At 49.6% G+C, this 26733-nt stretch overlaps 1 protein-coding gene across 2 annotated transcripts in view; it reads left to right on the top strand.

The window, feature by feature from the left end:
• PEBP4 (phosphatidylethanolamine binding protein 4) overlaps positions 1–26733 on the top strand; it is a 195981-nt gene that overhangs the window by 85874 nt on the left and 83374 nt on the right. For both annotated transcript variants that reach the window (XM_004610199.2, XM_055144805.1), the window contains exon 4: positions 16636–16734. In XM_004610199.2, coding sequence (XP_004610256.1) covers positions 16636–16734 — 99 coding nt within the window. The remainder of the gene's footprint in view (positions 1–16635; positions 16735–26733) is intronic.

Here is a 26733-nt window from a genome sequence, read left to right as displayed (position 1 = left end):
AATAATAGTTCCCACCTCCAAGATAAAGCATAATCTAATAAAAGGGACCAAGATGAGCCCACATAGAGGCAGATATTTTAACCAACTGTGAGAAATGACCAGGCAAAGGCTTGAACAAAATTTTATTGGGGTTCATCTTATGAAGCTGTCTTTTCTGGCTCAGAAAAAAAGTTGTAAAAAAAAAAGTCTTGTAGAGAAAGTGACTAACCTTGAAATAAGTCTAGAAGAAAGAGAAGGGTTTTCTGATGAGCAGAGCTTAGACTATCTATACAAGGAAAGGCACAAAGTGGAGAAGCGAGAAGTGGGCACCAGAAACACCCCCAATCTGTGTGGGCCCGCAGAGGGTTGTGGGGGGATCAGCTGCATGGGCTGAAGAGAACAGTCTGTGGAGGGCCTCAGGGGTCAGGTGACACCATCAGTGTTGAAGCCCCAAGTCAATGGTAAGTCATTCCCAAGATTGTTGGGCAGTTGTATTCTTGCCTAAAGCCACTTCTCTTTCCAACTCCAGGACCTGTGACCTCACACTGTAACTCAGATGGGTCATGGTGGGGGCATTTTCCTACGGAAATGAGGAAACCCTGGAAGTCAGGCCTCATGCATGTTTGTTTTCCGTTTATCGCTAGGATAGTCGAATCAACACTGGTGCCAAATGAGCATGCAGAGAGGAAACAGGCCCCCCATAATATAGTTTCATCTGATGCTGTTTCATTATAAAGTTGAGGAAAGATTCCACTTCATTTCCATCCATCCCATTCCCTGTGCAGTCTGAGCATTCCCTTGGGTCTTCAGTGGGGTTCAGTGGGGTTCCCTTGGGTCTTCAGTGGGGTTCTCTGGGAACTCCGCTTTCCTCCCTTACCCCAACGATGCACACCGTAGCTTCATTGGCATCTCTAACCATTCCATTCTGAGTCTGAGTGATGTGGGTATGAGTTTTTTTTTCTTTTTTTTTTTTTTGCTGTGGAAGGGTGTCCTGTCCAGGGTGACATCCCGCCTTGTACCCTGAGCTACAGACTCCCACCTCCCTCAACCCTGACTTGGAGTAAGTGGTTTGGAAAATGAGTGAATGGATGAATACAACTCAGCATTTAATATTAGAAATTTGGCGGGGGGCCAGGGACTTTATTGAGAGATTTGATGATTTGGGGGGCTCAGGATTTGTGTCCACCTGGTGTCTTAGTGGTTATTCCTGGCAGTGCTTGGGGGTCCATATGCAGTGCCTGCGATCAAAGTAGGGTCAGCTGTGTGCAAGGCAATCTCCTTAACTTCGCACTATCTCTCCAGCCCTTAGCTTTGCCTTTTCTGAATAGGAATATGCCAGAGGGAGCTAAGCTTTGTTCACATCAATTAGCCCATGGGAAAATGAGCCGTTTGTGTTACTCCACTTAAAGTCACAGTTGCCCGTGCTTTCTCCATGCAACTAGGTGAGGGCTTTCTCTCTAGAGGCAAGAGATCATTCTATACTCCACAAATGAATACACTCCTTCTATGTCTGTTCCTCTTTCTGACTCATTTCACTTAGCATGATACTCTCCATGTCGATCCATTTATAGGCAAATTTCATGACTTCATTTCTCCTAACAGCTGCATAGTATTCCATTGTGTAGATGTACCAAAGTTTCTTTAACCAGTCATCTGTTTTAGGCACTTGAGTTGACAATGGACCAAGCATGATGACCTCTCAGTGTCTGTGTTGCAAGCCATAATGCCCAAAAGTAGAGAGATTGTATAGGGAATATTGGCTGCCATGGAGACAGGGGGACGGTAGAAAAAGGGGATATACCAGGGATATTGGGAATATTGATGGTGTGGAATGTGCACTGGTGGAGGGATGGGTGTTTGATCATTGTGTGATTGTAACCCAAACATGAAAGCTTGTAACTATCTCATGGTGATTCAATAAAATTTTTTTTAAAAAAAGAATGGAAAGAGAAATTAAAAAAAATAGAGGCAAGAGGTCCAACAGGGCAGACTCCAGTTAGACTTCACTCAAGGACGTCAGAGAGAATGAAGAGAGAATGAAGAAAGTGGAGAAATACTAGTGTGGGTCATAGGAACAGAGAATTCGGGATTCCAGGGAGACCTTGAACCTGGAAAGCCAAAAGAATCCAGCTTGATTGAAGAGAGAAGAGCCCAAAGATAGGCTGGTCAGATGCTAGTGGGAAGTCTTAGGAATAGGAGAGTCAGAAGAGGAACCGATGGGTGGGGGTGGATCTGAATACAAATCTGGGGAGGGTGGTTTGCCTGCTAGAGCAAGAATAAAGGAAGGCTCCCCGCCTTGGGAACTCAGGAGTGTTCCTCCTTCCCTTCAGGGTACCATCCTGCCTTCCCTCCTCCTCCCTCCCTGCCCTCCTCCCTCTCTGCCCCTCACCTCTCTCCTGCAGTAGGGTAATATCTCAATTTATCGCTTGACATGTAGTGATTTCTGCTGCCTGCTCAGCTGCTTCTGTGGCTTTCACATCTAAATAAGTCCCTCAGCTTGATTAAGACATCCGTGAAGTCGCAGTAGCCTGTGGGGACTGAGCTCAGGCATGGGGTGGGGTGGAGCTCGGTGAACCCCAGGGTCTGGCATGCGGCCAGCCCAAAGGCCAGGCAGGAGCGCTTCTTCCCCCCTCCCCCTGCCCTTGCCTTCTTAAGGGGGCAGCGGCAGCTGCTCCTGGCGAGGGGAGGGAGACCGTCTTCCCCAGAGGACTGGGCAGCACAGTGGCAGCAGGCACTCGACTGAGAGATGGGGAGCGTGTTGCCAACAAGCACATCTTTGTAGGATGTCTGTTTTAAGTTACATAAGTGTCCAGAGACCTAGGTGTGGAGGAAGTTGTCACAGCGCAAACAAATACGGAGACGTTGGGAGTGAATGTCGCCCCCCACCCCATCATGCCTTGCTCCGCCAAGTACCCTTCCGTGTAGGAAGAGTTGGGAGGCGGGATCTCAGCTTTAAGCCCCTGAGACGCCACTCCCTTATCCCTAATTACTGGCTTCATTGGTCACTTCACAAGGACAGGGCCCTACTCTGAGCCCTTCCCGGTCATTAGTGTGTATACCTGTGGGGACAGTGAAGCACCAGGTTGGCCTCTTTCCACTGGAGAGATGGCAACGCAAGGCCCAGGGCCAGAGAGAGAGAGAGCACAGCAGGCAGGGCTCTTGCCCTGCACGTGGCTGACCCTGGTTCAGTCCCCGACACCTCAGATGCTCAAGCCTGCCAGGAGAGATCCCTGGGCACAGAGCCAGGAGTGAGCCCTGAGCACCACCGGGTGTGGCCCCAAACAAACAAATTCAAAAAAATACCTAATATACTCAGAGACTTTGGGCAATGTCCTTAAGTCAGTGCAGCAGCTGAATGAGATTCTTCGAGTGGCTGGTTCATATTCTGCGCACCTGTGCCCCCACCTGTAGCCTCAGCAGCTGCTCCTCAGAGAAGATTTGCCCTCGCAGTGGACTCTGCGGCCCTAATGTGACCCTGGCCACTTCCAGTCATGGCCTCATCTGACTTCCACCTGTTTCACATCTGATACTGGCCAAGCCATCCTTTATTGTCCCTCCTGAGCTATCAGTGAAGAGTCACCTCCCCGTCCTACGCCCTGAGCCTGGCCCAGGATGACTGGTCCTCCCTGCGCCTCCCCAGTGCCCTCGTCCCCACATCACAGTGTTCTGCTGTCAGCGTGGACGTGGACGTCGGCATCGTTCAAGGGCGTCACTGCAGCAGAGTAGGACACAGCCCCAGGCCGAACTCTCGAGGAGACAGGGACCCTTTATTTTTTCCTTTTTGGGTCACACCCGGCGATGCACAGGGGTTACTCCTGGCTTCTGCACTCAGAAATTTCTCCTGGCGATGCTCAGGGGACCACATGGGAAGCCGGGAATTGAACCCGGGTCGGCAGTGTACAAGGCAAACGCCCTACCCGCTGTGCTATTGCTCCAGCCTCGAGACAGGAACCCTTAGCCCGAACCAAAGGCCACTGGGAGGTGGCCTTTGGCAGACAGGGGCACAGCCACGTGCAAGGCCAGACACTCTCGAACCGGCAATTCTTAAATGTGCAGTTCTCAAAGCCTGAGTTTCAAGGGGGCAGGTCTTGACTCCCCGAGGGGCAGCCCCTTCTAACAATCAGTGTGGGAACTTAACTGAATGGCACCCACCACCACCACCAAGGTGCGGGTGGGGGAGAGGGGCTGCTGCTTGTAAGAAGCAGCAGAGAGATTCTGGGCAATTGCTGGTTAGGTTTGCCATCAGGGAAAGAGGGTCGCTGTTTCTGCTAGCGTCTCTAGGTCCTGGACTAGTCCCAGTGCAAAGAGGGTGAGAGGGGCAGAGGTTGGCCCTCGCCTACACGGCTGTCCCCATGTTCACAGACACATGCCCAGGACCTCAGACAGCCACTCGTCCAGGGACCATCTGGAATGTAGTTCACAGTAACAAAACCTGACCCACAGACATTGCTTCAGTCTTAAAAATACTTGCATATATATATATATATTATACATATATAGTTGTATATATATATATATATATATATATGGAATAGAAATGTTTATTGGAAAGCAGAAGGGAAAAGAAGAGAGACTCCCCAGCTGGGGTGGGTTGGGGGGGACTTAGTATGGGACTGAGTTCAATGTTTAACTTGTTTTATGTTTGAGAACCACTCTGCTGGGTGAAACGTGTCATTGCCACTTTGTGAATCAGTCTCTCGTGTCTCGAGTAACAGCCTCTGTGCAGAGCAAGAGACCCCCGCCCCCACTACTCTGTTACTCCCCTGAGTGAGCTTTGCGCAAACTCGAGACTCTCTTCTGAGGAGTGGTCTCACTTGCCAGACCCCTTGCCAAAATAATCACAGAAAATGTATATCACTGTCACTGTCATTGTGTAGTAATTCCTTGGGTAATGTATATGTACATATACATGTGTATGGAGCACTGTAGCACTGTCGTCCCATTGTTCATCGATTTGCTTGAGCGGGCACCAGTAACGTCTCCACTGTGAGACTTGTTGTTACTGTTTTTGGCATATTGAACACGCCATGGGTAGCTTGCTAGGCTCTGCTGTGCGGGCAAGATACTCTCGGTAGCTTGCCGGGCTCTCTGAGAGGGACGGAGCAATCGAACCCGGGTTGGCAGCATGCAAGGCAAATGCCCTACCCGCTGTGCTATCATTCCAGCCTATATGTGTATATATAAATATATATAATATGTTATATATTATAATAAATATATAGTTATATAAATTTTATATAAATATATATATTTATACACATATTTCCTCGAGTACAAGAAAGGAAAATCCTACTACCATTAGCAATTTAAGATGTTGTTTTGTCTCATGCAATAAGCCAGGGGTTGGCAATTCCAGACAATTCCAGAAACTTAAGAACCCATATTCTTCCCATATGTTTGTTCCCCCATCCTTAACTTATAGACCTTTCAACCTCATGCTTGCCCCTCTTTGTCACAGGATGGCTGCTACACCTCCAACATCACATCTATATTCCAGGAAGTAAGGAAAGGAACGCAGAAGGGCATAGTGGGCCTCTGCATTGTACTCAGGGAAGGGAGCCCCCCCCCCAGGAACTTTCTCTTGCATCTTTTTGACACAAACATTTCCCTTGGTGTACAGCAAAGGCTGAGGAATCCAATCCTTGTGTTGTTGAAACTTTCAAGCAGAGGACGGCAAGGAAGAAGGCGAGCTGACCAACACGCCTCTTCCCACACATGCCAGAGGAGGACATGAGCCCAGCTCTCCGGGCGAGGTGGCTCTGTCACCTGGCAGGAAGTCTCTTTGTTGGTGGCTGTGGGGGAAAAGAAAATCCCAACACCGTCCTGAAATGTGAGTTGGTTCTCAGGGATGAAAGGGCTTTAGGCTCCAGGGTAGCAGTGGCTGCATCCTGGTGAGACCATCAGCCCCGGTGAGGAGCAGCTGTTACACTCAGCCTCCCCCAGGAAGAAGGCTCTTAACTAGATTTCCCATGCAGAGCTTTGTGGGGGAGGTTCAAACGCAGCCAACCCACCATAGGCTAAATTTGTATCGCAACCAACAGCATCAGGAATGGTGGGAGTGGAGGGCAACTTGTGTGTGTGTGACTTCAGCTTCTTGTTTGGTGCTCAAGACTCAAGCGTCCTAATCTTCAGGACCCCTGGCATGTGGCTCTCTCTCTCTCTCTCTCTCTCAGACACCCCATCTTCTCTAAGATGCACATGTGGAATAAGGAAAACTGGGTTGTAGTCAGCAGTGGATTTTTCTCGCGCACTTTGGGGAGTCTGACTTTAGGACTGTCGTGTTGGCCCCTAGCTCCACAGTGCCATGCAAAACCTTCCAAATCAGCACCAATGCCTTGGTCCCCACTCCCAGCCCCATGAAACCAAGCTTCATGAGCCTTAGCAGCTTGAAAAGTTCCTCTGCTGATCTATCAGTTACGGTGAGGTGAGAAGACAGCCCCCCACTGAATTGACTCTAGCTCTTAACTTGAGATGTCCCCCCACGGAGAACAATGGGGTGCTGTGGGGTACAAGTGACCCCCCGAGAGCCGCTAACTAACTACTAGGAAGTCCAGGGCCCTGTTTTAACTGTGCTGGGGGTGGTTTTAACTGACATAAAAGAGGCAAAGATGGCAATGAAGGAAGAGCCCCACAGACTCCTAGGAGCAGGAACCCCAGGCCACATGGGGAAGCACCAGGGTCAGCCAGGAGCCAGTGAGGGGAGTTTGTGGGTGAGGGTCTGTTCTGTGAGTCCCAGGGAGAAGGGATGGACCAGAGGGCATAAGCCAGGGAGGCAAGGTTAGAATAGGCTCATCAGAACGATCCCAATTGGACTCCGGGGCTTGGGAGCTGCCCCTTGTCTGGCACCTTGCACTGGGTACCCTGGTCAAGGGCAGTGTCTTTTATTTTTAATTTTATTTTATTGAATCAATGTGAGATACAATTACAAGCTTTAATTTTTAAGTAGGGGCTGGAGCGATAGCACAACGGTTGGGCGTTCCCCTTTCATGCGGCTGACCCAAGTTCAATTACTCTGCCCCTCTCGGAGAGCCCGGCAAGCTACCAAGAATATTGAGCCCGCATGGCAGAGCCTGGCAAGCTACCCATGTGTATTGGATATGCCAAAAACAGTAGCAATAAGTCTCTCAATGAGAGACGTTACTGGTGCCCGCTCAAACAAATTGATGAGCAACGAGATGACAGTGACAGTGAATTTTTAAGTTACATTCATACAGTGATAAAACACACATTCCTCCACCAGTGCACATTCCCCACCACCAGTCTCCCCAGTGTACTCCCCCTTTCCTACCCTCCCCCTGCCTCCATGGCAGACAATTTCCCCCATATTCTCTATTCTTGGGCATTATGGTTTCCAATACAGATACTGACAGGTATCACATTTGACCCTTTATCTACTATCAGCACACACCTCCCATCCAGACCGTCCCTCCAACCATCATTGACTTAGTGATCCCTTCTCTATTCCAGCTGCCTTCTCCCCCAGCTCATGAGGTAGGCTTCCAACAATGGAACAATCCTCCTGACCCTTGTGTCTACTGTCCTTGGGTGTCAGTCTCATGTTTTACTATTTTACACTCCATAAATGATTGCAGTCATTCTATGTCTGTCTCTCTTTCTGACTCATTTCACTTAGCATGATATTCTCCATGTCCATCCACTTATAAACAAATTTCATGACTTCATCTCTCCTAATAGCTGCATAGTATTCCATTGTGTAGATGTACCAAAGTTTCTTTAACCAGTTGTCTGTTCTCAGGCACTCGTGTTGTTTCCAGATTTTGGCTATTAAGAACAGTGCTGCAGTGAAGGACTCACCACTCCTTTTTGCATCTCCAAAGCTTCAGGCATGCTATTCCCAGCGGCCCTTCCTCTTGGGCAAACTTTCTTCTTTTTTTTTTTTTTTTTATTGAATCACTGTGAGATAGTTATAAGCTTTCATGATTGGGTTACAATCACACAATGATCAAACACCCATCCCTCCACCAGTGCACATTCCCCACCACCAATATCCCCAGTATACCCCCCCTTTCCCACCCTCCCCCTGCCTCCATGGCAGACAATATTCCCCATACTCTCTATCTACTTTTGGGTATTATGGCTTGCAACACACACACTGAGAGGTTATCATGTTTGGTTTATTATTTACTTTCAGCATACATCTTCCATCATGACTGATTCCTTCAGCCATCATTTTCTTAGTGATCCCTTCTCTATTCCATCTGCCTTCTCCTCCCCAGGTCAGAGGCTTCATCCTCTTTGGATCTTTCTTTGTTCATCTTAGGCCAAAGTTTTCACTTCCTATTCAGGGCTGCTTCTGCAGTTCTAACTGTTTGCCTGGGGTGGTTGGAAGATTGACTTCAAGAAGCCTGTTAGACTCCTGTTGACTCGAAGGCAAAGTGTACCTCTCAGCCTTCCTCCCTCAGCTGTGACAAGTCAATGAATGAATGCGTGAATGGCCCGACAAGTCAACCACCTGGACCAGAGGCAGTTCTTGTTTTATTTATTCATTAAAAATATTTATTATATTTTTGTGCCAGTCTCAGGGCTCTCCCAGGGGACACGATGGACCGAAACAGTTACTGTCCCTGTTTTCAAGGTCAGAGTCTTCTGGCAGACACAGTAATCAAAACTCAGACTAATGAACATCTAATTGATTAATGATAATGAATAGCTAATTAAAAATGTATTCAGGCTAATGAATATCTAATTGATTGTAAACCGAGGTGAAAGAAATGTAAGCCTATTCAACATAGGCACTGAAGTAGAATGGGGGGCCAGGGGACCCTTCAATCAGAAAGCCAGCCTGGGTGGAGTTCTGAGGTATGAATAGGAGTTCACTGAATAAAAGGAAGTGGGGTGGTTGGAATGTTATATATAAAACCGTCTCGTTAACATTATCGTACATACCAGTGCCTTGAAAACAATTTCAAATAAATAAATAAGTGGGTTGGGAATAAAGAAGCATTTCAGAAGAGAAGACCTATGCAAAGGTGGAGAGGTGGAGGCAAGAAGGGAAAACTCTAGAAACAAGACAATCCAGGAGAGTGGAAGAGAGTTCCCGGGCACCTTCAGACAGGTGGGGCCAGCGCGTTCAGCAGGACACGGTAGGGAGCTAGAGAAAACTTGCGATGGATTTTAAGCAGCAGAATACCATGATCGTACGTGTTTGTGTTTTGGGGGGAAAATATTTTGAGGTGGCTTAGGAAATTAGTGCTTCAGAGCAGACAGGGGACAATGGCAGGGGGGTGTTGCAGGAGACACAGATATGGTGCTGGCGAGACAGTGGGGAGGGGGAACTGGCGGGCCTCAGAGATAACTGGGAGGCAGAACTGCTGAGACGGACTGGACACGAGCAAGAAGAAGGATCACAGCGAAGGGGCGGAGGGGTTCTGGGTTTCTGGCTTACGGTAGCAGGGGCCGACACCTTCATCCATGGAAGGAGGAGACTTTGAGGGATCCGCAGTGCTGTGGGACAGGGTCAGTGTCATCTGTGTGAAGTGCGTTGTTGGGCACAGGGCGAGAGATTAGGAGTGGCTGGGGGGTGAGAAGGAAGGGAGAGTAATAAAAGAGAACCTGGGGTCCGGCCCTGAGGGAAAAGAGTCTTGAAGAAGAGGAGTGGCATGAAATCTCAGGGATGCAGGAAGTTTTCCCATAGCGGTGGCCCACCCTGTCAAGGGCAGCTGAGGAAGGTGTCGGAGGTGATGAGGATTGGAAAATGTTACTGGATCAGTGACATCAAGACGGTGGCATTAATAAAGGCCAGAGCAGATGCCGTAGGGGGTAATGTGGGGTCGGGAGTCCCCAAAGGGGGATGGAAGGGAGGAGCCTCTTCTGGTGGGGTTGAGAGTGAAATAGCAAAGGAGGGAGCTAAGGAGACTTTTTTTTTTTAAGTTTTTTTTTTTGCTTTGTTTTGAGGGTCCACACATGACTCTGCTTGGCCCTTACTCCCAGCTTCTGTGCTCAGGGATCACTCTTGGCAGGGCGTGAGAGACAATATGTGGTTTCGGGGATCTAACCTAGGTTGATTGTGTGCAAAATAAGTGCCTTTCTCCTGTTCACTCTCTCTTTCTTGCCTGTTATTCTCCCTCCCTCCCTTCCTTCCTCTCTCTCTTCCTTCCTCTCTCCTCCTTCCCTCCCTTCCTCCTTTCTCCCTTCCTTCCTCCCTCCCTCCTTTCCTCCCTCCTTTCCTTCCATCCTCCTCCCTCCCTCTCTCCCTCCCTTCATTCATTCCTTCCTTCCTGTCTCACTTTCGATGAAAGAGACTTTGTGATCAGCAGGAACAGAACAGAATATTCAAGAGAAAGAAAGTATTAAAAGAGAGAGAGAGAGAGAGAGAGAGAGATGGAGAGAAGAATAGAAATACCGTGTGCCGTCTGTTCTCCCTGGGGACTCAACCTTCCCCTTTTGATGGCATAGGGGGGCCAAAGGAGAGGTCACTGTCATTGCACTTAGTGTTCACAGCTTTGAGAATGACCTCAAAGCACTAGGCATCTGTAGCTTCTATGTCTCCAAGCATGTACTGCTGAAAAAGCTATCCAGCAAGAGAAGGTAGGGGGGGAGCTGGGCAAGATGGGCCGCTTAAGGATAGCGGAGAAATCTGGAAATCCTAAAAAGCCATTCCCCAAAGATGACCATTCCCCCATGACGTGACGTTGGCTAGCAAAACTCCCAGCAGCGTGGCAGGCCGACAGCGAATCTGCAAAGACGGCGGAGCCCGTCAGGGATGCAAGCTTCTCCCAGAGTCCTCTCTGCTCCAAACCAGGGTGTGCGCGCCAAGGGTAGTTTAGATGACAGGGGGACAAAATAGAATTGCTTCTTGCAGTCTGAGACCCAAATGAAGGAAGAGAGCTCTGGCGGGCCAGGAGAAAGAACAGGCTGATGTCCCTTGGGGTCGGATGTTAGTCCTTGGGACGAAGAGCTGCAGACACAAGCTGAACACAGAGCTTGTGGCCAGGATCAGTGACTTTGGGTGGGTGGGTGGGGGAGGCTGGGGGAAAGACAGGTTTCAGGGTATGACCAGAAGAGAACAGTTGAGATGGAGAAAAGCAGGGCGCAAGAGAGGCCTGGTGCTGGATCGACACTCCCATGGTGCCTGGTGTCCCCCAGCTCTGAAAAGCCTCGACCCCGGCTGTTCTGGTAAACGCCACCTCTACTGGGCATGCCAGATATTTACCAGAGGGCTTGACCACAACAGTATTTAACCAATGTTAAAGTTCTGGACTTTGTGGAGTATCTTTTTGTTTTCCTTAAGTTCAAATTTTTTTTCTAAGTATAAAAGCATCACCTTTTACTGCAGAAACTTTGGAAACTGCAGAATAGCGCAGGAAAGAAGATAGTTGATAATTATTCCATCACTTAGAGATACCAGCCAATATTGCAAGTGCTTCATTTCTCAGTCTCCTTTCTCTGCGTGGAAAGATAGAATTGGTTTGGTGTTTTCATCAAAGACAATTAAATTAGTGTTACATAAGATTTTCTAACCTACTCATTGTTTTTTTTTACATACTTTAAGCACTCTGGGAATAAGCATATATGTGTGTGAATGTTACATAACATTGTCAGAGTGGTATTGTATTTTATTAATTGGCAGTATTTGATGAATAGTGAAATTGAACACTTGTTTGCATATGTATAGATTATTTGTTTATGAATTGTATATTTATGTCACTTGTCTACTTTTCCATTGGAATGGTGACTTTTTTCTTACTGATTTTAAAAAGCACTTTACTGCCTCCTTCAAACTTGAAACATGGTCTCTTGATTTCCTAAAGCACTTTCTTTTGACTGCAATGACTCAGTGAAAAGCTATTTACACTTTACTTTCTATGACTTATACATTTACCTCACAATCTGACAATATTTAAGTCACCTTTTCATCTCCCTAGCTTCTTGATAAATATTTAAATAAGAACTTAAATAAACAGATAAAAAATTAAAGAGCACTTTACTTATTAAGTATTTTAACTTCTTATCATAAATCTCATAGTTACCCTGTTTATTACCTTCAAATATCACTTTGTGCTCTTTTATTGCATTTTAGGAATTTTAAAATTATACCTAGCAAATATATCAGTCTTTTCCTTTGTGTTATTTGTTTACTGTTAACAGTTTGGTGCATATTTTTCCAGACACTTATTTTGCATATGCAAATATATCTATAAATACACATATAGTTAAATATAGAAAGTTTCTGCACATTTTATGTGATATCATATACTCTGTCCTGCACCTTATTTCACTTACTACTGTGTCATGGATATTTTCCCATATCAAAATATAAACATCTAACTCTAACAGAGTATTTCACTAAATGAATTTGCTATAAATTGATTAAAGTAGATTTAATCTAGATAGAAAGATTAAAGATCTTTCTATTTTCATATGAAACTGTGAAAGACTTTTGTTAAAGAGACTGAGCTTATTTATTCCACAGGGTAAATCAGCTGTCCCAATAGCACTTGTAAAATAAATTAGCCTCTCTGCACTGATTTGAAATTGCCTTATCACATATTAAATATCACATATTGAATAAAAATCTAATCACTAGTAAATGTATTAAGAATGTGTATTTCTCTCTAGATTTCTAATTTTGCTTCCCTTATTTATTCTGTAATCAGTACCAATCAGTCTTGTTTATGGTTACCTTATATACTTTAATATCCCCAGTTGTCGGTTTTTGGTTGATGCTGCCCTGTGGGCTGGAGCTATAGCACAGCAGGTAGGGCGTTTGCCTTGCACACGGCCAACCCAAGTTCGATTCCTCCGCCCCTCTTGGATAGCCCGGCAAGCTACTGAGAGTATCCCGCCCACACGGCAGAGCCTGGCAAGCTACCCGTGGCGTATTTGATATGCCAAAACCAGTAACAACAAGTCTCACAATGGAGACATTACTGGTGCCCGCTCGAGCAAATGGAGGAACAACAGGATGACAGTGACAGTGACTGCCCCGTGGCCATCTCCCTTGGCAGTCCTGTGATTTTCATCTTTCTTCTTCACTCCCTCTTTTATCCCCTTTTCTCTTAGTCTTCCTGACATTCTGCTTCCTCCTCCTCCTCCTCCCCCGTATATAACTCTCTTCTCCTCCGTCCCTCCTCTCCCCACTGCTCTGAGTCCCATGTTCTTTTCCTCGTTGTTCTGTTTCCTGACCTTTCTTCTGCAGTTTTGGGACTCTCATCATTCTTCTGTCCACTGCACAAAAGCCGAGTCTTGAGAAAGCTCCCGCCTCCTAGATCCATTTGAGGACGTCTCTGTCTGTATGTCCTGGTGCCAGGGTCACCACTTAATACCTTTTCTGCTCCTCATATTCCTGGTACTCTAGACCTAGACAGACTCTCGGAGTCATCTTGCATCTGCCTCATTTCCCTCTCTGGCATTTGCCTCATGCTGTTCACTCTCATGCACAAATGCTTCTCCTTTCTCACTCTACATGACTACTACTGGAATTTTCAAGCTCTAAAAGGACCAGAGTCCTCTCAGGTTTTCTCTTGCCCTCCTTTTCATTTTCTTTCTTTCTTTTTTTGTTTTTGGGGCACACCCCGCAGTACTCAGGGCTTGCTCCCGGTTCTGCACTCAGAAATCACTCCTGATGGATCCAGGGGCACCATAGAGGGTCCCGGGGATCGAACCTGGGTGCAAGGTAACCACCCTCCCTGCTGTACTATTGCTCCAGCTCCCACTTTTCATTTTCTCATCTTCCTCATGTGCCTCCCGCAGCAGGCATTTACTCATGCCAACCATTGCTCGAACAACTTTGAGTAGATTCCGTTGTGAACTGAATTTGCAAAAGCAGGTAAGTTTCCTCTGACTGGGTTCCAGCCTGCTCACTGCCCTTTGTCTTTCAGACACCCTTTACTAGCTGCCCCACCCCTGGGCACCCACCCCGCCCCCCCAGACACCCACAGTGTCTCCGCTCAGACTCTTCAGCTCCCTGCAGAGTCAGTTCCCTAGATGGCTCTGAGAGCCTCACTGCGTCCATGGCATGGAGGGGGTGAGGCTCTGAACCCCCGGGTCCTGATCAGGAATCCTCTACCCAAGCGCATCTCTCTGCAGAGCATTTGTCTGTCCGTCTCTCCCTACAGACAGCAGGAGCCCGAGAGGACTCTTCTCTGGTTCTCTTACTCCCTTCTGGCTCCCTGGCCCTCTTCTTTTCCATCCTACTCACTCGCCTCAGGCCCTCTCCAGCTTCTGCCACCACTCAACCCTCGCCTGCACTCCAACAGTTAAAAACTGTTAAAACTGCAGAATGTAATGTCACCTCGTAACCTCCCCATGAAATATTCAGTTTCTCACTTTCCAAAATGACTACTTCACACCTTCTTCTCTGTCCCCAAACTTCCTATAACCCCTCTTCCCCTAATGACCTTGACACTAACTCATTAAAGAAATAGAAGCAGAGGGCGATTTCCTCATCCCTCAACACTACCCCTCCCAGTGGCCCAGACCCTCTGGTCCTATCGCAGACCAGGTCCTCCTCCTCCTTCTCCTTCTCCTCCTCCTCCCTGCTTCCTGTTCCTAACACTTTCCAAGACACCGAGCCAAGACATGGACACAATCCCCTCTCCTATTCCTCTTGGGTCCGTTCCATTGGCTGCAAGTGGGTGTAACCATCATCCATCTCTAAAAAAAATTTTTTTTAAATTTAAGTATCTATTCCTCTTTTCCCTCGGGTATAGTCCCTCCATGTTTTAACTGTTCTTTACCACCCAAACTTCTTGCTTTTAATCACCATTAATAACTCTCTCCAATTTCTCAGCTCCCGTCTCATCTCCACCTAATCTACCAAGTATCAGTCCTTCCTACTCCACCAACACTGGTCTTGTCCAATTTGTCAAAGCACACGATCAATTCTGTACCTTCTGTTTGCTCTTGCTCTGCCTTTCAGTTTCACCCCACCTAACCCTTTGCTCCTCCTTGAAATTCATTGTGTGGAGGTTCTCATGAGCCCCGCTCAGCCCTTGGTGGGGCAGAGACCCCTGTCTGGTGCCTCCTCTCTCCTCAACACTAGCTTGCCTAAGTGTTCAGCCTTGTGATCTCTTTCCTTTTACATGAATAAGCTCATTTGTTTATAAATTTAACAGGTTAAGGTCTTCCAAATTTATACACACCCAGTTCTGATCCTGCCCCCCAATTCCAGACTCAGCATGTGTGTGTGTGTGTGTGTGTGTGTGTGTGTGTATTCGGTTGTCTCTTCCAAGGCATTTCAAAGTTGACTTGTCAGAAACAGAACTCCTGCCAGTCTTCTGTGAGGCCTTACACTGCTCTCCCAGTTGAGCCCCGATCCAGGAATCATCCTTGATTTCTCTTTCCTCACCCCTTCCTCATTTTCCTATTGCCCAATCTCTTGGCAAAACCCACTGATTCAACCTAAAGATAGCTCCCCGGTGGGTTTCCACCACTCTATGCCACGATGCCACTATCCTCTGCTCCCAACAGCCTCCCAACTGGCCTCCTGTGACTCATAGCTTCTCCACACAGCCACCAAAGCAATCCTTGATAAAAGGCAAAGTGAGCACCAGTCCCCCAGCTACAACCTTCCCTGAGTTCTGCATGGTCCTTTCAGGAAGTCCCCAGGCCTCCCCCTGCGTCTGACCTGGCCCCTCCACCTCTTCAGCACCCCCACGGCTATTCCTACCTTCTCGTCCCTCACTGCTTTGGGTCTTTCTGTCCTGCAGATTTCTATTGGAGCAAGTGTCTTCTTAGAATGTTTATTTCTGCTCACCCTGTTTATGTCATCGTAGCCCTAATTACAATTTGACATTTTCTTTTTATTTTCACTGATTATCATCATCACTCTTATTATTATTGCCTGTGTGTCTAACATAAAAGCATCCTGAAGGCATTAATGCCACTGACTTGTTCTTTTTTTTTTCCCGATTCCTGGCACCTACAACAGCACCTGACACCGATTAGGTGGTTCTGCCTGTGCTTGGGGAAGGGATGATGCGTGTTCCCAGCATCCCTTGCCATTGCTGGGGTTTTGTTTTGTTTTTTAATTGAATCACCATGAATTACAGAGTTTCAAGGTTGTTCATAACTAAGATTCAGGCGTACAATGTTCCAACACCAACTCCTTCACCAGTATCCCTTCCCTCCACCAATGTCTCCAGGGTCCCTCTCATTCTGCTGGAGCTCTGACATGGGTGACTGAATGAGTGGATAAGTCACTCCACTCCCATGAGCTTCGAGTTCCCCAGAGCACCCAGCATGATGCTCCTGGGTCAGGTGCTTGTTTGATTCATTTTTCTACTTAGAGTCACGTTATTTGGCTGAGTCTTTTACAGACTCACTTCCCTGCAATTAGTGGCATGTGAGAGGGGCCGTGAGAACAAGGATGAGCTTCGTGGGAAGCCGTGAGGGGCCACTCAGCCCTTCTTCAGTTAAAATGAGGCAAGAAGAGACTCTGCCCATTTTCATCTTCCTAGCAGCAAACTTGCATGGTCCGACATTAACTTTTGGGGCAGGGAAGGAATAGGGCCACAGGTGGAGGTGCTCAGGGCTTACTTGTGTAGCTACACCAAAGGATCAGTCCTGAGGGTGCTCAGGGGGCCATACATGTTGCCAGGGATTGGACTTGGGTCAACCATGTGCAAGGCAAACACGTTAGTCCTGTACTATCTCTCTAGCCAGTGAAACTTCATTCTGGTTCCTGTGTTACAGGTTGCATCCTACATCCTGGTGATGGTGGACCCAGATGTCCCATCCAGGTCTTCTCCCGATGCTCAGTTCTGGAGACACTGGCTGGTCGTAGGCATCAAGGTAAGCCAACCAGAATGCACTTTTATAATTCATTTGAGATTCTGGTTGCAAGAGGAGCCCTCGGAGTCGTGTGACGCTCTCACTCAGGCCAACGGGGTGGGGACACCTTGTGGAGTAACTGCTGCATCCGCTTGGCCCCAGCACCCACCCGTCAGCCCCTGGCAAAATTTCTAACATTTCCAAAAAGAGTCCCAAGACCACCGGCACACAGGTCAGCCAGCATTCTGGATAAGCGGGTGCCCTAGCTTGGGGTGTTTGCTGATTTCATGAAGAGTGAGGCTTCCTACTACAGTCAGCTTCAAACTATAGATGGTTAAGCATGCACACAGAGTTTCTGGAAATTGAACAAATGGCCCCAACACTGTACCATCAGGGGGCCTGGGTTGGGGATCACTGGGGTGCCACTGAGGTCCAGGTGGCAGAATGGGGGTTCGGGGAGTAGATTGCGGGAGCTGCTTCAAGTTAGCAAGCACAAAGAAGGCACGACATCTTCCAGTACTTGGCTGGAGACAGGGGCTTCCCCTTCCCTTTGTCCCTTTCCCCCCCGCATGCTGTGTAGGTGCCTAGGACAGGTCAGAGAAACTGGACCTGGTGGGCAGTTAACGGGCACTGGAGAGGGGGCAGGAAGCTCCAGTGTAAGACTCTGGGTCAGGCTGAGTGAGCCTGCCTCCCTGCCAGTCCGTCTGCCAGCTGGATTTCGTTTCCGGGCTGTGCACCCGGAGAAAATCCTTACTGGCTTCTGGTGTGTGGAAAGCTCTGGAAGGCTTCAACCATGAGACCATAGAACCCCAGATGTCTAAGATGGGGTTCTGATGAGGCTGCCTCCCTATTGAGTGGCCTCTCAGAGTCCCGTTGGACCTCTGGCATTCACCTTTGTCTGTGACATGGAGCACTTTGGATAACGGAGAACCCCACAAATCAAAGGGCTCCCTCGGGAATGGGGGACCTAGAAGGGAGGATTATCACAACTAGAAGTTAACACTCCTGGGGCTGGAGCGATAGCACAGCCGATAGGGCTTTGCCTTGTATGTGGCCGACTGGGTTTGATTCCCAGCATCCCATATGGTCCCCCCAGCACTGCCAGGAGTAATTCCTGAGTGTAGAGCCAGGAGTAACCCCTGTGCATCACCAGGTGTGACCCAAAAAGAAAAAAAAAAGAAGTTAACACTCCTGATTCAGGGGTTCCCCGAGTCGTGAATGGGAGAGTGGGGGTGGGTGGAGTCACCCAACAGCAGTGACCCAAAGGTGGGCAGTCCTTCCTCAGGCACAGCCCTAGCTGGGGACTTGAAAGGGCCCCTGGGGTCAGTTATACCTGAGTTGGTCTTCGCGGGTAAGTGTTGAGGGGGAGGGGGTGGTGAGGGTGGCCTGCTCAGCCTCTCCCCCAGCCCGACTCGTGTGAACAAACATCATCACCATCAGAGCCGGAAGCGGCCCTGATGGCACAAGCAGGAATGTCCTGTCCAGAGCTGGACCATTGCCTCTTCCTGTATTTGTGACTCCCGTTTAGTCACGGAGTGACGCTCCAAAGGTGTGTTACTCTGGACTTCTCATTACAGCCCATCCCCCGACAAATGGGCATGCGTGCGCGTACACACACACACAGACACACACACACACACACACACACACACACACACACACAGAGCAGGCTCTACTAGGCAATTCGGAGGCGATTTCAAAGGCAGTCATAGATGCACCAATTTTAGCCCTGAGGGGGCCTCAGCCGGGAGGTTCTTCTCGTCTGAGCCTGAGATGACCTCCGCGCCCCCCACGCCGCTCGCTCACTCACTCTCCGAGCACCCTCCGGGCAGTGCTCTCCGATGAGCCTGGTGGCACAGGCAGGGGCTCAGCCTCAGAGCAGAGCAGGTGCGAGGGACAGCTGGCAGCTGTTGGGCAGGGGCACAGAGCGGAGGCTTCCCAGAGCCACCTGCCCGGGTGTGGCCCTTCGCCTCGCTGCTCAGGCTGGAGGAGGCTCAGGTTTCATTCACATTTTCACCCACTTCCCCTGATCTGAGGCCGCAGCAGGATGTAGCAGCTGTTGGCTCTCTGCACACAGCCTGCCCCGCCAGCCCGCAGGTGGAGCAGCCACACACGCCAGCAGAGACCAGGAAGGACCGCTGGCATCCCTCCCTCTGTGCTGGTGTTGGGCTCGCTCACTGCCGTCCATCCGCAGAGCCAGGAGCACGGCTGCTAGAATGCAGAGTGGGGTGTGAAAGGTTCTCGGGGAAGCAGAGACTGAGGCTAAGAGGAAAAGAAACCCCAGGCAGGCCTGCGGGGAGTGCTCCCGGGCAAGGTTCACAGGTCTCCGAAGAACAGGCCCGTGAGGTCGTGCCCAACATGTGTTCTGGGGTGGATTTAGAGTGAAGGGAAGGAAGTCTGTGGCAGAATGTGTGACTAAGCCTAGGCTAGCCCCCGGGACTCTGGAGCAGGTTCCGGAATTTCAACTGCTATAAGATATCCCTGGGGGGAAAGGCAGCTGGGATGGAGAAGGGCCCACTAAATTAAATGATGCTCGGAGGGCTCGCTCAGGATGGGAGATGCGTGCTGAAAGTAGACTATGGGCCAAACCTGATGGCCACTTAGTACCTGTATTGCAAACCATAACACCCAGAAGGAGAGAGAGAGAGTAAAAGGGAATGTGCCTGCCACGGGGGCGGGGGTGGGGGGGTGAAGGGGTGGGAATGGCGGGAGGGATACTGGGAATGTTGGTGGTGGAGAATGGGCACTGGTGGAGGGATGGGTACTCGACCATTATATGACTGAAATGTAATCACGAAAGTTTGTAAGTCTGTAACTGTATCTCACAGTGATTTATTAATTTTTTTTAAAAAATCAGTGAAAATATATAAATAAATAAAAAGGGGGAAAAAGATATCCCTGGGGGCAATAAGAAATGCCTGGGTGGTTTTCCCAAGCTGCGTATGCAGACCCACACTGGTGATTCCAAGGTAGCCTTCTGCCCTGAGACCCCTGGACTGACCCAGCGGAAATGTCTGGCCGTTCTTCCTATCGGCCATCGGTGGAGCCATTTTCAAGTGAAAATTGGCAACACGGTCCTGTGATCTTAGCATTGTCCCCCATTTTCTCCCTGGGAAAAGCTGCAGTGGAGAGAGTGCATGGAACAGGCTCCTGACCTTCGGGCCAGACAGGCGGGTCTCTCACTAGGCCCTGAGCTCCAAACGGGGACAAACACGTGTGCTGGTACCCACCGAGTCTCTCCCTTAGCTCTTTGATGTGCATCACCCGGGCCTCTGTAAGCTGGGGCACCCTCTTCCACATCTCTCTGGGCTTCTGTTTCTGCTTCCATTTTCTGGGTGATACTCCCAGAGGACCCCCTCCTTGCCCCCCCCGCCCCTCCACTAAATAAAATATGCCCAGGAAACATTTCGAACCTGATAAAAAGTGAATCTGACCCAATGTCATGACCCACGTGGGCTTAGTGGTCAGTGGGGCACTGTATAGAGTCACCATTATCGCGTGACAGTAGCCCTGCCATTCACAATGACCACAGAGGCAAACTGTGGGGTCAGGGAGGTGACAGGGAGGATGCACTTGAGATTAGAAACTCGGGCTTCGTTTTGGGGGCAAGTTTCTCGGGAGCAACAATTCCTGAAACCCAGGACAGCATCCAGTCTGAGTATCAGAGGAAGCATCAGTAGCGTCCCCACCCCCAGTCTCCACATGCACCACCCCTCCCCCACAAAGGAAATCCAGACCAAGAGTGTCTGGGATCTGGTTGGGTCAGGCTCTTGCCCATTCATAAAAATTGGGAGCAAGAAAGTCCCTCGGGAGGGTATTGTGGCCTCTCTGGGTCCTTCGTTCTCTACATCAACAAATAGGGACCATCAGGATTTGCTGGGACTCAGAGGTGTAGAGCAGGGACTGTCCACAGGTTTCTGTGCTCCCAGGCTGAAGCTGGCAGCATTTGCCTTCGCGCCTGGTGGTAGCCCCCATCTTGACGTGCTAATTATAAGCTGATACCCATGGCTGTCTTGGTGTGCTCGTTATAAACTGATACCGATGGCCCCTTTCTCTCACCCTTGGGAGAGACTCAGCATCAAGGAGCTATTTCAAGGGACGCGCTGGGAGCCGTCTCCAGAACCCAGAGGGAGTCTGCCACGGCGAGGGAGTGTTGTTTTATGTTGTTCATTGTTGTTTTAGGTAGAAATCATACCACGGGAGCACTGAGGCCAGGGATGCAGATGCAAACAAGGTCTCGAAGTCTCTGCCCTCTGGGCCCCCTAGAGAGACCCAGGAAGGAAAGAAGCTCTCGCCCTATTGTGGGTGCCAAGGGTATCAGGGGTACCCGGGAACTTCCCCTACCTGTAGGACTAGACTTCAGCTCTGCACGCAGCCAGACAGAATGAGCAGGACACACACACACAGCCTGCTGGCCCCCTCGACCTCCCTCTGAAAGTCTCCCCCTCTCCGAGCTAGGGTGTGGGAGCAGGGAGCAGCCATGTCAGTGCCCCCATCCTCCTGCCCCCAGTGCCATGTCCTCGGCTTCTCCTTTAAGATGTTTTGCAGTTCGGATTCAATCTAAGTAATAATCTTCATGCTGAAGCCTAATTAAGATATCAATTAATTTGCATCATTCATTTCAGGAGAAACACTTATTGGTTCATCTTCTTATTTGTCTTTAGAAATTAGTGCTCAGGGCTTTTCATGCAGATATTTTCATTAGACTTTTTATTGTTAATGGGAGTACTGAACATGGGAAGATGGTATATTAATACTTTCCACAAAAAAAAAGAAAAAAGATCATGATTGGTGACAAAGAACCCGAAGAACAATTAAGCAGACAAGAGTACCTTTTTTTTTCCCCTTCTCTGAAAAAGAAAATCTTCCTAGAAACCGTCAATGATTCTAAACTTTGCCCTGAATATCTTTTTTGTTTTAAGAAAAGGAAATGGTAAGTTCACATTTCTTTTTATTCAGTGCCCGCCACCTCTGGCAGCTGTAAATGCGACTGATTTGGGGTTGAATTCAAAGGACCGCCAAGGGTTTATTATTCTGCCTAGCTTTCAATAGGGTTGAATTTTTTCCATAAATGAGCATTCCTTAAGAAGGCCCTCCACGTGTGCTGGGCCAAAGGAGGAGTGGGAACCCCACAAACAAGGCCAGGGTTTGTGGCCCCGTGATGAGCTGCATCGCTGTGCGTTGGGTCACTTCAGTTTGAGTGGCCGTCCCAGGCGGAGTGGCCTCAGGCTAGTTGGAGGCCTCAGCATCTGTAAAACGGACAGGAGAGGAGGCTGCCCAGACTGAGTCTCTGTGGGAAGCAGCAAATTTATCCGGGTTCCTCATCAATGGAGCAGTTCCGCGCCCAGAGAAATGTCGCTGTGTGTCTGTCTGTGACTGGTGTAAGAGCTCCGTGTGCCCTGCCGCCGGGAACGACAAATGCATCCTCTTGACCAATGATGAGATCAAAGTAAGGAAAGAGGGTTAATTCATAGATTTTTTTTTTAATTTAGAGGGGGTGGGGGAGGGAGACTGGGAACGTTGGTGGTGGAGAATGGGCACTGGTGGAGGGATGGGTGCTTGAACATTGTTTGAATGAAACTCGATCGTGAAAGGTTGTAAGTCTGTAACTATCTCACGGTGATTCATTAAAAAAAATAATAAGGGGGCTGGAGTGAGATAGCACAGCGGGTAGGGCGTTTGCCTTGCACGTGGCCGACCGGGTTCGATTCCCAACATCCCATATGGTCCCCTGAGCACTGCCAGGAGTAATTCCTGAGTGCAGAGCCAGGAGTGACTCCTGTGCATCTCCAGGTGTGACCCCAAAAAGCAAATAAATAAATAAATAATAAAAAAATAAATTTAGACCCACATTTTTTGTTTTGCCCCTGATATTTATACACTTTTGTTGGGGACCTATTTCACCCTGAGCAAGGCAGGTCCATTAAATAAGAAATACCTGCAAGACTGAGGGGTCTTGTGGTGAGGACAGAGCAGAGGGATTCTGGTGACAAGCCACAGGAGGGTGTGGTCACCCTGCTGCAAGGGAAGGAAGGGCATTGGGTATCCCTTTGATGTCAGGTGGATTGCAGGAGGCTCTGGGCTCTGCCACTCTCCCATGGGAATCTCCAAGCCTCAGTTTCTTCATCACCAAAATGGGCATGACAATATACTTAGTTCCTAGGGCTCAATAATTATCTTACAGTAGGACCCTCCACAAACTGTCCCCCACCGTTTACTTATGATTTAGCAACTTCCCTTGGGCCCTTGGACTCCTTGTGGGATGTTATGGGCTGTTTGTTTTTTTGTTTTATTTTGCTTTTTGGGTCACACCCAGTGATGCACAGGGGTTACTCCTGGCTTTACGGTCAGGAATTACTCCTGGCGGTGCTCAGGGGGACCATATGGGATGCTGGGAATCGATCCCGGTCGGCCACGTGCAAGGCAAACGCCCTACCCACTGTGCTATTGCTCCAGCCCCTAGACTTGTGTTTTGCCAAGAAAAAAATTCTAGATCGTGTTCAGCTCCCCAAACCTGGTGGTCAAGAAAGCTCTGCCTTTGGCCCCTCCTGCTGCCTGGACTCAGGCCTCACCTGCGGGCCTCAGGCCACCATGTTTTTTGTAGGAAGTCGCTGGGGGTGTGGGGACAGGCCTCATGCAGCTGTGGACATTGCTCTGGGACCCGCCCCTGGAGCAGATGAGGTGCCCTGGAGGCCTCCCATACCCCGGTCAGGTGTGCCATAGGGCTGGGCCACGTGTGACAATGAGGCCCTCCGAGGACTGCCAAGGCCAAGGCCACTTCCACCCACACTCTCCACTTTTGTCTTCAACCCCAGCCCGGCCCGCGCCATCTTCCGAGCACACCACCGTCCGGGCTCTGCCGCGCTGGGCCCACCCCAGAGATGCCTTTGCTCCCAGTCAAAATAGCTCCAATAAAAATGTTGCCTTGAAGCAGAATATTATTTTTTGATGAATGTTTTTAAAGCCCTTTAGGTTTTCATGGTAATTTGCGGTGTAAAATTATTTGGAGATAAGAGCCGAATTAGCTCTCGTACGCCGAGGTCGCGGTGTCCTGCTATCCATGTGAGCAGTGTTTAAATATAATCAGCCCCGAGACTAATGCAGCATAATTGTTCATTTGAAATCGCTTTTTTTACTCCATTCAATGAGTCATTAAAATATTCAAGGGATAATGCAGTGAATTGGAAATGAATTTATCATATTATCCCATACATACTGTAGTGCTTCAGGTAACCAAGGAGTGGGGGGTGGGGGTGGATATAAGCCTGAAGCAGCAGAGGCAGGGGGGGAAACAGAATGTGCTGCAAGGGGGTAAACAGAGACGTTTTTCTTGGATTATGGGAAGTGTGTAGAGAGAGGCTACCAAGAGGGGTGGAAAAGAAAGAAAATGCTGTTCTTCCATGAGCAAAGCTCTCTCTCTCTCGCTCTCTCTCTCTCTCTCTCTCTCTCTCTCTCTCTCTCTCTCCACTCTGAATCTGTGCTCCACCACAGCTCCGCTGTTAACTTATTTTTATCAAATATGTTTATATCAGAAAGTCGTTATGGAAACCAATTCTGCCATCCAGGAGAATTCCTGGATCAGGCAGAAAAGTCCCTCCCTCCCTCCCTCCCTCTCTCCCTCCCTTTCTCTCTCTCTCTCTCTCTCTCTCTCTCCCTCTCTCTCTTCTCTCTCTCCACCCTCCCATTCTCTCCCTCCCTCTCTCTTTCCCTCCCTCCCTTTCTCTCCACCCCCACCCTCTCTCCCCTTCTCCCCCTTCCTCTCTCCCCCTCCCTCTTCCTTGCTCTCTCTCTCTCTCTCTCTCTCTCTCTCTCTCTCTCTCTCTCTCTCACATACAACGCACTTACACCTCACTCTCGCACACACACACTCACACATCCACCTCACTCACACCCAGACCCACTCCAAGGCGGACAGCAGAGTTTTGTTCTCCCACTCCTGAGCTCTCTGAGCTCAGCCTCGGCCTCCGGGGAGCCAGACGGTGGCAGCGCTGTGAGGCCAGCCGCCAGCCCCACCTTGCCCTGACAGCAGCGCCTCACCCACCCTGAGCACACTGCGGGGCTTGGGAAGGTGAAGGGGAGCAGGGCAGCATCTTCAGAGCGGGACGCCTCCCTCGAACCCAGGGGAGTTGCAGGAGCGTGCGCTGTCTCTGCCATGCTGGGGTGCCGCCGTCTGCCCCGGCCACCCTGTTGGGAGAGACACGGCCTGGCACACGGGAAGCAACCAGACAGGCAAGGCTCTGAAGAGAGGGAAGCAGGCGAGCAGGAGCTGGAAGAAGTGGAGGGTGGGAAGAACCGGTTAGCCTGCTGGGATCAGCAGGGGAGAACCGACAAGTGCCTGTTGAGAGTTCCTTGGGGCTGGAGGGAGAGGACAGTGCTTGACCCAGGTTCGATTCCCGGTACCACATATAATCCCTGAGTTTCCCCCCGAGTGATCTTTGAGTACAGAGCTAGGAGTAAACCCTGAACACCGGTGGGTGTGACCCCCAAACCAAAAACAACAACAACAACAAGATGAAAATAATAAAGAGTTCCTGGGGCTGGAGCAATAGCACAGCGGGTAGGGCATTTGCCTTGCACGAGGCCAACCCGGGTTCGAATCCCAGCATCCCATAGGGTCCCCCGAGTAATCCCTGAGTGCATGAGCCAGGAGTAATTCCTGAGTGCATGAGCCAGGAGTAACCCCTGTGCATCGCCGGGTGTGACCCAAAAGACAAAAAAAAAAAATTGAAAAAAAAAAAAAAAGAGTTCCTGAAGTGTTTGAAGATGTTGACTAGGAAACCGGGGAGGCGGGGGCTCTCTTCTGCCTCACCGAGGGAATTGACATGGATGTATATTTTGGTTCCACCCAAGAAAGACACTTCCAAGAATTTGAACTGACTAAGACGCAAAACCCTGCAGGGATGAGAGCTGCTTAGCCCTGACAATCCGTGGGTGACCCAGAGTTTCTCCTGTGCACACAGCCCCAGCAGATGACCCAGAGGATGGGCCCTGGGCAGTCCTACTGGCCGCATGCATGTCCTCTCCTCCATGGAGAGCTTGTGTCCACGTGAAACATTGACAGAAACAATAAGAAGCCAAGAAGGAAGGATTAAAAGGGGAAGGAAGCAAAAAGAAGCAAACACATTTAGCCCGTGGTGCTGGGCTCTGGGCTTTGCGTGGGGATCCCATTTGGTCCTCACAGGAGTCCTCAGAGGAGAGTGACATAGACAAGAAAATTAAGGTGTCCCAGAGGGCTCGGCAACTCCAGAGATCTCGCAGCTAGTGAGTGCCTGTTGGGATCGATGCTGGTCCCCCTGCCAAGTCCTTCATTATTGCCATGCCCGCCTCTGCTTCAGTGTTGCTGGGCCCTGGGGACAGATGTGCCGGTGGATCAGCAGAGTCCAGGACGTAGACCCTCTGTCCGCCCATCAGCAAACCCCTCGCCTCCCTGAGCCTCCCCAGCCCGTCAAAGAGCACCTGCTCTCAGCCCCCATGGCAGGATGCGACAGAGCCCCCAAGACAGAGCTGTGCCCCTGTGCTCTGTCACTGGCTTTCTGCTCCTTCCCGCTGCTGTCATGCAGACTTCTCCCTCCACTGGGAGCTTTGACTGGGAGGAGCATGTGGCACTCCCAAGAGGTAAGCTAATGCTGCAAATAACTTATCGGACAAAAGGCCACCAGGGGCTCAGGGGGGAAGGCTGGTGCTGCCTGTTTGATCAGAGCTGTGCCCAGCGCTGGGGCTGTTCAGGAAGAATGCTGAGAGAGCGATAAGCAATAGGTAGATTTTTGAGGAATAAATGTTAGATAGCAGGACTCAGGCTGGAGCAATAGCACAGCAGGTAGGGCGCTTGCCTTGCACGCAGCCGACCCCGGTTTGATTCCTCCGCCCCTCTTGGAGAGCCCGGCAAGCTACCAAGAGTATCTAGCCCACATGGTAGAGCCTGGCAAGCTACCCGTGGCGTATTCTATATGCCAAAAACAGTAGCAACAAGTCCCACAATGGAGATGTTACTGGTGCCCGCTCGAGCAAATCGAGGAACAA

Source organism: Sorex araneus, chromosome 7, assembly GCF_027595985.1.
Source record: "Sorex araneus isolate mSorAra2 chromosome 7, mSorAra2.pri, whole genome shotgun sequence".
NCBI classification, from domain to species: Eukaryota; Metazoa; Chordata; class Mammalia; order Eulipotyphla; family Soricidae; genus Sorex; species Sorex araneus.
Note: the sequence above shows the minus strand (reverse complement) of the source record. Positions and strands in the feature narration are given on the sequence as shown.